The sequence below is a fragment of the Scomber japonicus genome, chromosome 15 (assembly GCF_027409825.1).
Source record: "Scomber japonicus isolate fScoJap1 chromosome 15, fScoJap1.pri, whole genome shotgun sequence".
Lineage (NCBI taxonomy): Eukaryota > Metazoa > Chordata > Actinopteri > Scombriformes > Scombridae > Scomber > Scomber japonicus.
The window spans coordinates 10,319,128-10,335,266 of NC_070592.1; the positions used below are offsets into that span (position 1 = coordinate 10,319,128).

The window sequence follows — 16,139 nt, forward strand, 5'->3', positions numbered from 1 at the left end:
ATCTACTACTGTGAAACCTCGCTGTCTTCAATAGCAGAGCATGAAAGCATCCCTCCAGACTTCCTCAACGTTCCTTGCTCCTCCATCAAACTAATGTTGTCCCCCATTCAAAAATCATTCACCGTAACACCTCAAGAGATTTCCTCTCAATATGTCTGGGGACATGCAATCCATCCTCCTCACGAATCACTCTAAGAATTACAATCTCCTGAAAGGAGGAAATAAAGTCAGAGCATAATCGCAAAAATGACATCCATCAGCAGCATTATTTCCTAAAATACTCTCTCTTATCTTTACCTAAACCCACCCAACGCCTCACTACGCCATCCTCCCAGCCCCTTAAGCTCCTATCTCACTAAAGAGCATTCATAAAATGCTTTTCAGCGTTTGACATTTTCCATTTAATCAAAGCTGGTAGGTAAAGGGCACGATGGATCACAGGTGGACAGGCCAACCAACAATTTCGTTATGATATAATGTATCAATTTAAAGTGGATTAATATACCCGGCGCTCTACAAGCTTGACCTTTGCCCTCGCAATTGGAAAGTTTGATAATATGAACTATGGTGAGAGGAAACTTTCTGCTGCTTTGTGAAAGGGCACTGGGGAGGGACAAAAAGACTGAAAAGCTTGCTATTCTTGTGCCTGCTGAATAACTCATGCATATTAATTTCGGACATTCAAAAATGGAAGATGCTAATCTCTCGCTTTTTAACCATGCACCTGCCTGCATAAAGTGTAGGCATTATTTTATGATGACAATAATTTAAGAGGGCATTAGCATGATGAAGCCTTTGGACTTGATGAACAATAATAACTCTTGAAATGATCACCATCTCCAATGATACTTTTCTATGCTCTGTGTGTGGTCGGCTTCAATGAAAAATAGTAACAAAAAGAATAAGCTGCTTGCTATTTCCTCTTCTGCAGACTTTAGATGCATGACTTCCTTCAAAAAATAGAATACAAACTTTTATTTTTTTAATTTTTGAAGGACAAAGAGGTAGGAGTGATGACAGCAGAATAGTGTACCCACCCACATTGACTTGTAAATAATAGGTTGCTTCTGAAAAGCGGCAGGGTCCTATCGACTGGACAATCTCTTCAACCCCCAAAATAGCAAATGCTTTACATTTCCCAAAAGAAGCTGATTTTTTTTTTTTTTATATAGAGGGATTTTCAACACTTTTAAGAGCAAGATGACATTCGGGGACAGGCGGAGGCCACTGGAAGGGGGTCAACGCATCCTTATGAGAAAACAGGATTGGTCATGGAGCTGATGCAGACTTAAAAAGGAGACTTAGGCCCTGCAAAAGCTTTCAGAGGTACTGTGGCTTCTTGGCTTTCTGTTAATAAGATCCATGCTGGCTATGGATACAGAGTTCACTGATAAAGAGAATCAGTAAAAGGTGAAAAAGAGAGGGAGACTGGTAAAGTACAGATATTAATGTGAAAAAAATGCAGGCAGGAATATAAAGGAAATAACTGGAGAGATTAATGCAAAGCACTGTCCCATCTATCTCCTTTTCTATATACACTTACATCCTGGTTGCCCATATCCCAGTAGGGTCTCTCTCCATAGGACATGACCTCCCACATGACAATTCCGAAGCTCCAGACATCTGAGGCTGAAGAGAAGCGATGGTACTGGATGGCCTCTGGAGCGGTCCACAGCACCACACTCTTCCCGCCATGCTGAATGTGAGAACAGGAGAGGGAAGACGTAAAATAAAAGGGTGCAGAGAGTTCACAAAAATAAAGCTTTAATATTCTCTTCGAAAAGCTTTGAACTTATTTTCAGTAGATCAAAAGAATCTTTAGAGGACTGGATTCACCTTGAGTGGAAATAAAAAATATCCAGGGAAATACAGCCTAGAAATTGGCTTTTTTTTCTTATTATTTTTACCCTGAACGCTTAATTGTATGACCTCAAGTGAACCTGACATCATTTGGTCAAATCTCATTAAAATATCACCCCTACATGTGTGGACTTCCTACTGACGGGAAGTTGAGGGTCACTAAGTAGAACATAAAAATACAGAATCTAGTATATCAAGAAAAAAATCAACATCTCACTGGTCATCTCTTACCAGTGTGGTGTAGATAGCCTCGATCTTGTCCTCCTGAAGAGGTCTGAATCCAGACACCTTGCAGCCCAAATTGGAGTTAACCAACACCTGAGAAAGGGAAAACAAAGTGATTAGCATTGGTTATATTCAGACAGGAAACAATCTCAGTACGAGAGCTTGCCATCCTGGTGGGCAAAGCTCTTATCTAGCAACAATTGATTATTTCTAAGAACAAGTCCTGTTCATTTTCTGCAATGTGACCACTGCATTTGCAATTTGACAGACAGGCTTTTTTTAGGGAAAAAAACCCCCAAAAAACAACCTAGACATGACAAAACAATTTTCTTGTTGTTTTCAGCTTCATGTATTCCTCTAATAAAAACGTCCAGGCAGGTAATTGTCAAAGAGGACAAATTGTATTCTATAACCCACCTGCAAAAACTTGCCCGAGACATACATCACCCTACACCGACTCTGCTATCATCTCCTCCCACCTGCTCCCTTTACCTTGTGTGCTGCCAGCCGTTTGTGGACGAAGCCCATTTCAGTGAGGTACTTCATTCCTGATGCCACACCGGTCAGCATATCCATCAGCTGCATTACACTCAACTGGCCTTCGTGTTTCTGAGGTTATGAGTGGTGAAAAGAAAGGCAGAGAAGATTTTCAAGAGGGAAATAAAGAAAAAGAAAAAAGATGAAGAGAAGAGAGGATAACAAAGAGGGGAAAGAGACAGAATATAGAAAAGGAGAGTAAGATGAGTGTAAAGTCTGTACTGATCCAAAAAAAGATGACGCATCTGTTACATCAGTACAATGTGGTGCCCACTGAGCTGAATCTCTTCATTTGGGGAATAAAAATAAACAGGACATTAATTCATATCATTATAAACCACGCCGCAGTGGTTCAGAGAGCAGAGGGGCACAATAACAGTTTACAGAAGCTTACAGCGTCTTTGAGCACAAACACTCAATTTGTGTGGTTAATTATGCCCCTTTTCCTTATTACTCTAATAAGCACAAGTACTTTCTGCCCTAGGATTGTCGTATAATAGTAGTGAATTTAGGATTATTATTATTACAGAGTGTCTTGTAATGTGCGCAAGAGCTCAAAAACAGAGGATAATGGCTTTATTTTGGTATTAGACAAGTGCAAATAAGCACATAAGCTATATGAATATGCAATACATATTGCACAGAAGCTTACCCTAAGGAATGAGTCTAAGGCTCCATTAGACATGCTCTCCACTATGATCATCATGGTGTTACCTGGACAAAGACAGACAGAAAGACAAGCAACATGAATTGAAGTTAAAACTGGGTTAAAATGCAGAGAATCGAGAGAAAAAGCAGAGCAAGTGAGAGCGGTAATAGAGACAGAGACACAGAGAGAGAGAGAGAGTCAGGGGAGATACAATAAAGTGAGTCTAGTCCACTTGGCAGCACGGCAGGCATTGTGCAAAGCCATTCTTCACCCAGTGAACTGTGGTGAAGCCGGGAGAACCTGTGTGCTGCCCTGGCTGTCTCAGCAAGTTTAACGACCCTCAAACACTCAGGCACACACTCACATGCACACACACACACACACACACAAAGCACAACACACAATCTGTGCACAACAATACACACAGAACAACAAAGTCCAGGTATGCATGTTCATATATACACATACACACGTGCACACACACACACACACACACACACACACACACACACACACACACACACACACACACACACTGTGTGCCCAGGCACAGATGGCAGGAATCCAGCAGTGCTATGAAGTGCACAGAGAAGGAAAATAAGACTGCAGCAGTTGGAGGAGAAAGGAAACATGGAGAAAGGAGGTGTGGATTATGGGAGGCAGCAAGATAGAAGCTTGATAGACATTGATATCTTATATAAATGTATATATCCTGAGAAATAATGATAGACTTTCAGTTTCTGCAGGCAAGGCACTATAAAAAATATAATTTGGCATTCTCATACAACTCATGGTTTGCCAGTATATCTGGGCTTTCAGAAACTATTTGGAAAGGTTACCAACAACAGTGGGGATCTGTGAGTCAGCACAGAGACACTGCCATCATTTAATTAATCCAAGTTGGAGAGGGGATCAGTGGTCTCACTATGTGTTGGTGGGTTGCACAGGGTTGGAATGACGGCCAAGGACCAACTTAAAGGAATTCTACCATTGTGTCATCTGCTGGTCTGTTGCAAACTGTGCTGTGGATTAAAGAATGTAAAAATGCAGAGAAGAGGGATGATAAACTGGGGTCTGAAAAGTGAACTGAATTGTACTGTACTCTCATGTTCTGTTTAACACGAACATACTCTTGTATGTCCCCCATCAGGTTGCCAAGAGTACTTCAATAATAATGCTTTTTCTTAACAATCATTCCTCCTGTTTATTGTCCAATAACATGTAAAATTCTTGTCTTTTGCAAAAAAAAGTTTATCTGAGGATAATATGAGGCTTCAGGAGTCGAAGTTAATTGAATGAAGTGAATATCTTCCAAAGTTAGTGTTCTAGTGACAAAAAAAATCTTTGTGTCTCAATGGACAGTGTGTTTTCTCTTCAGCTGCAGTAAAAGCATAGTAACAGAAAAACAATTTGGCACTAAAAAGACTGTAATTTTGAAAGATATCTAATTGCTTTGACTAATTTGGACAGCTGAAGCCTCATTTTGGCTTCAAATAATCTTTAAATACATTTTTTCACAGGAACGCTTGTGGATTTTGTCTCCCATCACTTACATTGAAAGATTATTATGAAGGGATCTTCTAATGGTCAGTATGAACAGGAGGAACGATTACAGCCAGCAAATCATGTTCCAGTGACAATGACATGTCAATAATAGTGCACAGGGGAGGGGTAGGGACTCGTAGTGGTGCGACCAGGTTACATCACTGTTTCACTCTCTCTCCTCAGCTCTGCTCTGCTCTGCTCTCTGTTTCTGTGTCATGGATACATAAAGAGCCGCAGGTCTGTGTGTCTGCTTGACAGAGGGTGGGGCTGATCTACACACACACACACACACACACACACACACACACACACACACACACACACAGAGCCAGAGAGGCACCATCCCGCAGGGTTTGTGTGGAGGCGTATGTGTGAGCGTGTTTATTGGTGCTTTAGAACGTATCTGCTGTAAAACAATCAGAAAATAACCTTTTTATTTATCTGAATTACAACTTAGTTCTTCTCTCTCTCCTCTCTCTCTCTCTCTCTCTCTCTCTCTCTCTCTCTCTCTCTCTCTCTCTCTCTCTCTCTCTCTCTCTCTCTCTCTCTCTCTCTCTCCTCTCTCTCTCTCTCTCTCTCTCTCCTCTCTCACTCTCTCTCTCTCTCTCTCTCTATCTCTCTCTCTTCTCTCTCTCTCTCTCTCCTCTCTCTCTCTCCTCTCTCCTCTCTCTCTCTCTCTCTCTCCTCTCTCTCTCTCCTCTCTCCTCTCACTCTCTCTCTCTCTCTCTCTCTCCTCTCTCTCTCTCTCACATTAACACAATACCATATATAAAAATCTTCTTCCTATTCCTCTTTGTATGTAGATTTAAAGGAATAGTTCTACATGAATGGAAATAGAGTCTTCTTCACTGTTTAGCTCGGAGGTTCTCGTCTCTCTCTCTCTCTCTCTCTCTCAAGCACCTCTGCGCTACGTTCCACATGTTTTTTTTCGAAAAGGTAACACAGAACATTATTGCATTTTCTATAATCCTATCACCTATAATGCTGGAACTGCCAGTAAGACGGAAGGAGCAAACGGTGGGTCACAAAAGAGGGAGCTTTTCTCGTTAATGACAACCCATGTTTTTATGTGGCCTTGATTATGGCAGGAAGGAGGGTGGGTGCTGTCTGCTAGGCATTGTGGAGGGAAAGAAGGGGGCTGAGTGGACCTGGTGGGGGGGGTAAGTGATGTAAAGCAGGTGATTTGTAGTCTAACAGTATGTGGGTGTGTGCATGTTTAGTGTTTGTGTGCATGGATGTGTGATTTCATGCCAAGTGAGGAGGCAAGCAAGCAGGTGTGTGTGTGTGTGTGTGTGTGTATGTGTATGTGTATGTGTGTGTGTGTGTGTGTGTGTGTTGTGTGTGTGTGTGTAAATGATAGTGAAAAGAAAAAGTGAACATATGGGACTGCCTTTATGTGTGTGTGTGTGTGCGTGCGTGTGTGCATGAAGAAGCATGCACCTGAGTTGTGTGTGTTTGTGTGTGTGTGTGTGCGTGATGGTGGGGGAGATTGGAGTGGATCTCGGGGGCCCCCGCTGGGTCTCTAGCACCAATTACTGTACCCTGCACATCTGCTGCCATCCTACTGAGCACAGAGTGTGTTTGGGCACTGCGCCCACACACACACACACTCTCACACACACTCTCACACACACCACACTGAGTATCACTGCAGCAGTAACAAAAACTTCACAAACTCTTTAAAGCTTCTCCCTTCACCTGCCATTCCCATTAACCTCTACCTCATCTTCTCTGTCTCTCGTGTCTCATTCCTCCGTCTCCACCCTTCAAGTTTATCTTTCTTCCCCTCCTTCCATCCTGTTTTCGCTCTAGGACCTCAATTGCTATCTGTCAGCGGAAAATGGGCCTTGATGTAGCTTGGCTGCTATCGTAAGGCATCCATCCCTCGACTCTTCAACCTTTTCTCCTCTCCCATCCTCCGGTGCCGCCCTTTTCGCTGTGAGCGTTGACCCCCTCCACGTGTGTGATATTGAAGTGGTCTGAGTGTCCCACTGCTCTTTCCTCTTCTCTTCTCCTATCCATCACCTTTGCTCCTCCTCCTGTTTGCCTCCCATCTATCTCCATACTCATCATAAGTGATGACTCCCCTCTTACATGTTATATTGAAATGGCCAAATTCCCAAAACCCTTTTTTTTAACCTATTCAGATTCCCTGCTTCTCCTACAGCCTCCCCAATCATGTGTCTTGACTCACTTCCTTTTTCCACATCCCTGTTTCTTTGGTAATGGAGGTGTCACATTCCTCCTTTGATCCTCTGACCCCCCCCCCCCCCCCGCCGCCCCCCTCCATGCTTCCTCCGAAACTGTCTTTCATCTCCTACTTCCTGCTTCATCTCTCTGCCTTCCTTCCTCCTTACCAGTAGTAATGACTCCCTCTAGTCGGATGATGTTGGAGTGGTCAAACTGCCCCAGGATACCGGCCTCACTGAGGAAGGAGCGGCGTTGTTTCTCAGAGCAGCCGGCCCTTAACGTCTTTATGGCCACCGGCAGCTCTCTCTTACTGGGCAGCTTCAGGCAGCCGCGACACACCTCCCCAAAGTCGCCTGTAGGGGGAGACAGACAAACAGAGGTCATGATCTCTTTTGGTATATGAACAGCCAGAGAGAGAGAGAGCAGAGAAAAATGTTGCAGGTCAGATTGGTGATATGGAGTGATATCTGCAGAAAGATCAAAACAAAGTCAGAAGGAATGGAAAGGTTGGAGCAGAATGAATCAATTGAAGAAACATAAACATATTGGGGAGGAAGAGAAATGATGCAAATGAACACTATTGAGTGGGAGCAAGAAATACAAATGGATCAAAGAAAGATCAAAGATGGGGCAGGGTGCGAGTCAAACAGTGGAGCATAAAGTAGAGACAAGGCAAATATAAATGATTGAACTGCTATGTCCAATATCTTTTGAAGGCAGGTAAGGGGATGGTGCAGGAGGTCCAACAATGCTTTGGGTTGCCTCAAGATTGCTCATGAGGTGGATGGTTGCAGCTCTGTTCTGCTACCTACGTTCATACTGTGATTGATCTTTTCATATTTGATAGTGGAAAAGGTTGCAATGTTAAGAGTTCTACCACCTCTAAGGAGTTTCAAAGACAAATGTAGGATTCAGGATTTTTCAAGCTAGATCTATACTAGAGCCTAAAAGTCAGGGTATCTTGACTTTTGCTGCTTTAGCTTTGAGTTGTTTTTTAACCTTTTTATTAAGTTATTACACTAAATCGCCAAAGTAACTCTATAAAACCTGCAACAAAGTTACCTGTGTGCACAATTCTCTCAATCTTGATGCTCGAGTTGTCCAGCTCCTTGGCAAAGGCATGAACGGCCTGCAGCAGATCCTCGCAGGTCTCTGGGTCAATGTAGGTCCTCCGTGTTGGGATCTTAACTGGATTGGTGCAAACACACACAAGCATACAATATAAGATTAAATGGGACATATCAGATACACATTCTAGGGCTCTACTGAGATATCTCTGTATGATTTACAGTTACAAATTTTACATTTATCCTACAGTATATATCCTGGCTGTTAATGCAGCATCTCAGTTCAACCTCTTTCTGAAACAGGCTGTTTTGGCTCATGTTTTAGTCCTCCTTTAGTTTAACCTCTCTCTCAACACAAAGGCAAAACATTTGTCATGTCTGCTTTGTGCTTTATTGAGGCCAATGTCAGTGGAGAAATTGGTGTCTCTGCTTATTCAACAAAACATCTCTGAATGATTGTTGAACATTAGATTAAAATGCTGCCCTTGCTTTTTGATCAAGGCAAGACTAAAATCAATACCTGTGTTTAACCACTGATGTTTGAGATAGATGAAACATTTTCTGCTGTTCAACTCCACAATAGCCATAGGCATAATTCTCAGTTTGACATGTTCACACAGTTATTTGTGGTTATAATAACCAAACATAACCCAGAATTCAAATAGATTCTTGTGAATTGTGTCAAATAATTTAAGGGTGTTTTTCCCTTCATTTAACAATATGAAATACGCTTCCATTCATGAGTATATAGTCTAATTCTCTCCTTTTGTTTGTTTTGACCTTATAAACTCCAGAGACAGAGAGAAAACCGGGATCAAAGGCTCAGAGTGCTCAAATCTGACTTTTGGTTTCTTTCAAAAGGCTTTAGTCAGATCACAGCACTCTTCCACCGGGCTTTTTGTCTTTTTGCTTGCTTCCAAATGTTATCTCACTAACACACACACACACGCACACACACACACACACGCACACACACACACACACAAAATAACAGACATACACAAACACACTATAATCTTCACTCAGAAACTGGGACAGGACATAATAGACAGTAAAATGCTGAGCCAGAGAAACCTTGAAGTGCCATGGTACTTGTAGTTGGCTTGCTGTTTTGTTGTTAGCTTTAGACTTTGGGCACTAACTCTGAGACTCCGCTACTTCAAAAAAAAAATGACAGCATAGAAACCTCAGCATAAAAAATATCCAAAAATAATATGGTTCTATGTCCTTGATCCCCCATTGTGACATTTGATAAATAGCCCAGGAAGTGTTAAAGTGATGCCTTTTCAGCTACACAATGTGTGAACATACAACAATAGGACTGGGGCCAAGGTTTAAACAAGTTCTAAATACCAACTTGGAGTCTAAAGTCAAAATAGATGAATCCTTTTATGTTGCTTTACAAATAATAAAAGGTTATTACTAATGATTATTGTGACTAATTTCTTTCAAGGACCACTACAAGATCACTACTCTGATACTAATTAGATGCAACAATTGGAAATTCCAGCTGACATTTAGAGCTGAAAGTGTTATTGACTTCAACTGTTTCACTGTACACAACGAAACAAAAACCCTACCTGCTTTCTCAATGAGCAGCTTGTTTTCTTTATTAACTGCCTATTGTATTTACCCAACACTAACAACTGGCAAATAAACTTGCCAGCAGATAGCCAATAACCATTAACCAATGTGGTATAGTTCTCAATTAGATGACCTTTGACCCTTGTTACTGCATGTTAAAGCTAATCTTCCTGGAAGAAGGCTTGTAGGTTTCCCAAAAGCCAGACCAAGGCCCTGAAATGTGATTACAGCTCTAGATCGACCTGAGGGATCCTATACTGGCTGCCTCATAACGGCTTATTGATCCAACACACACACACACACACACATAAACACACGTTTGCTTGTGTGTACAAATGCACACACCGATATGTTGTGCGGGCATGCACACACACACGCACACACACACACACACACACACACACACACACACACACAGACAAATAAAACAAAAAGTCCAATTATGGAGCAAATTAAACCTTTTCTATTCAAGGCCAGTGATGAGTGGACGATCGAAAACTCTTTTCTGTCATATCGGCTTTTCAGATACACCGCTGTCACTTAAAACCATCTATACAGTACACACATAACAGGGGATGCCCATGTGCCTCATAAAACGCACAGGCTGCAAATGACTGGAAACGTTGAGGCACTTAAATGCCACACACACACACACACACAGAGGCATGCACGCTTCATTTGCTCCGTGGCTGATTAGTTTCAGGGTTAACTGTGTCACTGCCATGAGCGATTGAGGGAAACTAAAGCATATCCACACTTGGATGGATGAGCGGCACATCTTCAGTGGACCACAGAGTGAACACATTCAGTGAAGTCACACATATTTTCACTGTAGACAAAGGCCAAAAACTCCAGCGCTTCATCACGCCTCACTATCAAACCCCTCTTTCCCTCTTCATTTCCCCAGATGCCTTCTTTTTCAGTTTCTCTCTTACATGCAATCAGACTATGGACGATATCTAAAACTGGTCCATTAATGGAGATTACAGATGAATCTTGATCCTTTCCTCCATTCCCCCCATTGCATGTTTCTAGGTCACATACTCTGACATAAAACTAATATTCTCAGCAAAGTCATCAATGATGGGTCTCTGTGTGTCTGCCAACTCATCTCTTCATATTCCATCCTTCTGACCACTTCCTTCACTCAATCATTTATCCTTCTTTCTCCCTCTCCTTTTTCCTCTGCTTTATTACTCGCACAGTCATTTATTCACTCATTCCCTGTCCTCATGCGTTAATATATGGCTATGGAATGTGTTTCAAGAGTCTGGCAGGCGAACAGATGGGAAGAAGGGGGTAAAAAAAATTAAATCTACCTCACAGAAATCATGTTCTTGCAAATGGACAATGCTGATCTGCAGCACCATGAGACCATGAGAGCACTGAGAGTCCACAGTCACAGAGCGGGATGCAGACTCAAGGGAGTGTGTGGTGGATGAAAAGAATAAAAATGTGTCTTTGTGCCCATTTGCGTGAGTGTCCATGCCTTACTAAAAAAAAAGGTGTGTTTGAAAAGCAGGCCAAAAAAATGTGTGTGTATGTGTGTGTGTGTGTTTCTATGTGTGTATTGCGTGCTTGTCAGCTGTTGGCATGTCTTTGTTTGGGCAGATTTAATTCCCAGCCGCATGGCTCCGGCTCATTATTCATCAGGCATAGTGCTCCAAAACTCTCCAGAGAGCTCAGCATGCTGGGAGATTAAACAACGCAAATGAGCATGCACACGCCCGCACACACACACACACACACACGCAACATTTACAAAACTGTGCACACATACACATACACACACACACACATACACACACACACACACACACACATACCAACCACATTAGTAAAGCATTAGCGCACACACACACACAAACAGGAAGAGATATGTAAAACTACTTCCATTCTGTCACTGTCAAACAAAAAGCCTATTGAGAGCTGAGTGAGCAGAGTTTAAAAAAAAGAAGCATTTACAAACTTGTACAACATCATATACAACAACAACATTTTAAAGTCCTGTTTTGTAGGTGCAATCTCTGTCGCTGCCTGCCTTGTTCAGTTCTGGAGCTTTTAGCCCTTTTCCCCCTTTCTCCCCTCCCCCTACCTCCGGCTCTTTATCTGTCCCCTCCTCCTGATTTCAATCTCTCCCCATCAAAATCACCCACACACACCACCTAATGGAGTGTGTCAGTGTGCTCAGAGTTGGCTCGGCATGCACTCAGAATTAAGAATTAATGCCGTGGCGCTAGTTAATGCCTCAAAAGTCATCTGCAATGCATATGTGTGTATTCACATGCATTCCAGCACATGGAACAGTCAAGACAAAGCATTTATTGACAGATTCCTCCTCTTATCCCCTGAGCTTGAGCATAAACACACAAAAACAATACGATGGAGTGATCACCACTGTCACTTACACTGGAAGTAAAGTTCCTCGTCTCCCTCCTGAGAAGCTTTGCTGTAGCCGCATTGTCTACAAAGGGAAACAAAGACAGGCATCAGGCATGTTTTATCCCGATAGGCAGACACAAACATCAGACGCTGTTTATCTTGCAATGTAATAGATTGTATGGAATGTGCAATAACTGTGGGATGAGAGAGAGTGAAGACATGAGTATTGATAGTAGCGATGGAGAGGATACGGAGAGGTATTCAGAAAGACCCCTGATGTGACGGCACTGATGAGCAACAGAAAGATCTGAGGCTGAGTAAGTGGAAATCCTGCCTGATTTGACTGAGCGAGTCACAGACGCACACCGATCAGCCCCGAAATGGATACGCTATTGTTGTTCCACGGCGATGGGAGTTTTTATGAAAGAAGGCGAACACACATACATCTACGGGCAACTGTACTTCATACGCCGATGTGCACACACTGTTATCTCTCATCCCTGGCCACCACAGGGGTTCTAAAGAGGAGAGAGCTCTTTATGATCTGACTGCTGATGGCTTTTCGGCTTAGAGAAAACTTGGCTCTTTACACTCGCTCGCTCGCTCACACATACACACAAACACTGTAAGTGACAGATTAACAAGTGATGAACAGGCATTCTGGCTGGCCGGCACCATGCTTACTTGGATTAAAGAGAGGGATGAAAAACAAGACAGAAGGATACAGCTAAGGCATTGGAGAAAGTTTTAATGGTAAAATTTACACTGCAGCCGAGTTTCTAATGACAAACAGGATGCTTATATTTTAAATACATTTCATATAATTGTATATGAAAATACAAGGTTGTGAGCACTTTGTGGTGTTTTCCTGGAGCTGCAATCTGAGGGAAGCTTTGCGGTCCTGAACTGCATTTTGGTTTATATATTGTGGGGTTTATGACAGACCAAACCTGTTTATGTGTGTTCTCATATCAGCTTCATATCAAGTGATTAAGAAACACAATAATAAGGACTGGTTACCGTGTTTTCAGGGATTAAGGATAAAAAGAGACAGGGACAATCTGGTGGAGGAGGATTGATCATAGCATGGAAAACTTTTATGTCAGAAAGAAAAAAAAAATTGAGGGCTAATGAGTGATGAAGTCTATGGAGGTGTCTATAGACCTGTGCGTGTGTGTGTGTGCATTTATGTGTTTGAGTGAAATATAATATCTGCTCAGGGAGCCGTGTGTTAATGGGAATGTCAGAACACATCAGCTCTTCACACAGAACCAGTCCAACTGAGAGGGAGTTCACAGAGAGCCTGGCAGACTCCCATTGTGTGATTTAATCATGAATGTGTGTGTGTGTGTGAATGTGCTCATGCTTGTGTCTTTACCTATATGCATATGTGAATATTTATGTGTAGGGTTATACGCAAGTGTGTATGCACGAACACTTGTGTGTGTGCATTTTTACAGGAATGTGTGTTTTTGTTTTTTTTTTTGCTTGTGCATGTCCCTGTGAGTGTTCGCACGGGGATACGAGGGTGAGGCTGACACATCCCTCAGCCTGTGTAGCAGCAGGGTCTGAGACAAGGTCAGGACCCTGTCTGTCAAAACACACCAGCAGACACATGCAGCACAGATCCTCAGGGCAGGAGATACCAGACAGGGGAGAAGAGACAAGAATTAATAGATAAGGGAGCACAGCAGAAAAGGGAGCGAAGGGGGAACAGGAGGGAGATGAGGACGGAGGGCATTGCGGTACCAAGAGAAACAAGATGCAAGCGACCTAAGGGGGAGTAGAGGTAAGGGAGCAAATGGGGAACATGGCAAGGGGATAAGGGGCAAAACAGGGGATTAATCACTGAGAAAAAAAATGTTGGGAAGCAGGGAGAGGCAGAGGAGTTGAAAATAAGAGGTTACAGGTAAGAGAATAATTGGGCAGAAGGGTATGCAAGGAAGGAGATTTAGTTGAAAAGGCACACAGCACGGCTCGTAAAGTACAGGGGTGAGAGTAGAGGTACTAGAGGAGCAAGGAGAATAGGAAGGAGAGGCAAAAAGGATGATAGTCTGGAGTGCAGGGCAAGAATGTCTAAAAAAAGATTCAAATTAGGGAGGCAAGGCAATGACGGAAAACTTCACATAAACCTGATGAGTTAGGGGAACGACAAGAGGCAAATGAGCAAAACACCAATTGAAAGCACATGAATATATGATTTAAGAGGAAAAGTAAAATGATTATGGAATATAGGAAGTGAGGGAGACAAGGGGGGCAACTAAGCCTCAGAGACAGGAAATACGAATAATTGGCGAGGCTGCATGGAGGCAAAGTTGCATGACTTGATTCCTTTTCCATTACTTTTGAAATGTCACAGATGTGACAAAAATGAAATAGCAGATGGAAAGTAGTTCTTTTTAGATGGTGGCTTCTTTTTGGGGCATGAATTCAACAGAGGAAAGCTAGAGGAAGAAGAAAAAAGAACCACAGAAGGATAGAAGCGATGGCAGGACAACAGGGAGGAAATGAGAGGAGCATAAAAAAGGATGGGAGAAAGAAAAGAGAAGGAGGGGGTGGGCGGTGCAGACATGCCAGTGTACCTGGGCATCAGCTGTGTGAAGGGAGGAAGAGGAGAGAGAAGAGGAGGAGGAGGAGGAAGAGTGGAGAAGGAGGTCGAGAGCAGCACCACGCTAGCAGGAGTAACATTGGAGGAGCTCGAGCAGACGCTGCTGGGAAGAAAAAAAAGGGGTGGGGGGTGGTGGGGGGGTGCCAATGTCAATCCTGGCTATGTTCATTACTTTAAAAGATGGTCAGTCAACACAATTTGATGGACTGATGGATTCCTCTTTTCTGATTTCTGAAATATGCTTGATGCTGCCATATCATTTTGCCAAACATACAAAATTGATAAAATAATCATGGATAACCATTCCTATGAAAATGTGATGAAATTTATCCAGCATTTTAATGTGTCCCAAAACCGTCCCAATTTTATACTAGAATTCTGTACCAATTTTTACATTTTCACACTTCAGAGGAACCAGATGGCTGTCACTAAACTAGAGGCAGAAATAAATATTTGGATGCCAAAACACTGAAACTTCTTGCCAAATTCTGTCACTTTCAGCTCAGCCTAATCAAATGGTAATTTTGGCAATGATTTACATCTTATTCTTAGTCACTTTGAATGACTTAATGCAATTAATGAGGACTAAACTGAAAGATTTTGTCATAAATGATGAATGTCTGTCTGTGGCTCTCAGCTCTAAGTAAATTCATTCCTTATTGAGATGTAAATCTTTAGAAATGGGTCAAAAATATGTAAATATGTAATTTTTAGCATTAAAATATGAATTAATAGCGCATTGATTGGGGACTTAATTTTGTTGCTATCTGCATGAACTGAGCCTTTAAACTTTGACAAGAATTCTGCTCATTATTGATTGATTGATTGATCTTTATTGTCTCTCAAGAGAAATTCTTCTTGGGCATACGAAAAGAAAGTATGAATTTCTCTTGAGAGACAATAAAGATTACTGCCATTTGTCATGAAATCCTTCTTGTGAAAGCATTCCAGAAAGTTTTTACTCACATTTGTTCATACTATCTGACTATGTTCCTAACTATGTAGGGGGAATGTGTTTCATTGGCATCAGGAAATAAATCCAGAATCTTCAAAAGAAAGAGGGTGTGGTGTATCTTTACCATGGGAATTATCTTTTAACCCTCCTGTTGTCCTGGAAGGAAGGAAGGAAGGAAGGATGGAGGAAAGAAGGAAGGAAGGTAGGAAGGTAGGAGGGAAGGAAGGAAGGAAGGAAGAAAGGAAGGAAGGAAGGCAGGATGGAGGAAAGAAGGAAGTAAGGTAGGAAGGTAGGAGGGAAGGAAGGAAGGAAGGAAGGAAGGAAGGAAGGAAGGAAGGAAGGAAGGAAGGAAGGAAGGAAGGAAGGAAGGAAGGAAGGACGGGGGAGGAAAGAAAGAAGGAAGGTAGGAAGGTAGGAAGGTAGGAGGGAGGGAGAAAGGAAAGGTGGGAGGAAGGAAGGAAGGAAGGTAGGAGGGAGGGAGGAAAGGAGGGAGGAAGAAGGAAGGAAAGAAGGAAGGGAGGGAGGAAGGATGGACAG

At 42.4% G+C, this 16,139-nt stretch overlaps 1 protein-coding gene across 7 annotated transcripts in view; it reads right to left on the reverse strand.

Moving 5' to 3' along the window:
• Positions 1 to 16,139, reverse strand: part of LOC128373726 (ephrin type-A receptor 7-like) — a 108,941-nt gene that overhangs the window by 3,494 nt on the left and 89,308 nt on the right. For 3 of the 7 annotated variants that reach the window (XM_053333893.1, XM_053333891.1, XM_053333890.1), the window contains 7 exons: positions 12,066 to 12,121; positions 8,069 to 8,194; positions 7,174 to 7,359; positions 3,275 to 3,336; positions 2,578 to 2,694; positions 2,092 to 2,178; positions 1,544 to 1,696 (listed from right to left, as the gene is read on the reverse strand). In XM_053333893.1, coding sequence (XP_053189868.1) covers positions 1,544 to 1,696; positions 2,092 to 2,178; positions 2,578 to 2,694; positions 3,275 to 3,336; positions 7,174 to 7,359; positions 8,069 to 8,194; positions 12,066 to 12,121 — 787 coding nt within the window. Of the gene's footprint in view, positions 1 to 1,543; positions 1,697 to 2,091; positions 2,179 to 2,577; positions 2,695 to 3,274; positions 3,337 to 7,173; positions 7,360 to 8,068; positions 8,195 to 12,061; positions 12,122 to 14,621; positions 14,751 to 16,139 lie in introns of all 7 variants that reach the window. The other 4 variants (XM_053333894.1, XM_053333892.1, XM_053333889.1 and 1 more) reach the window with 3 other exon arrangements.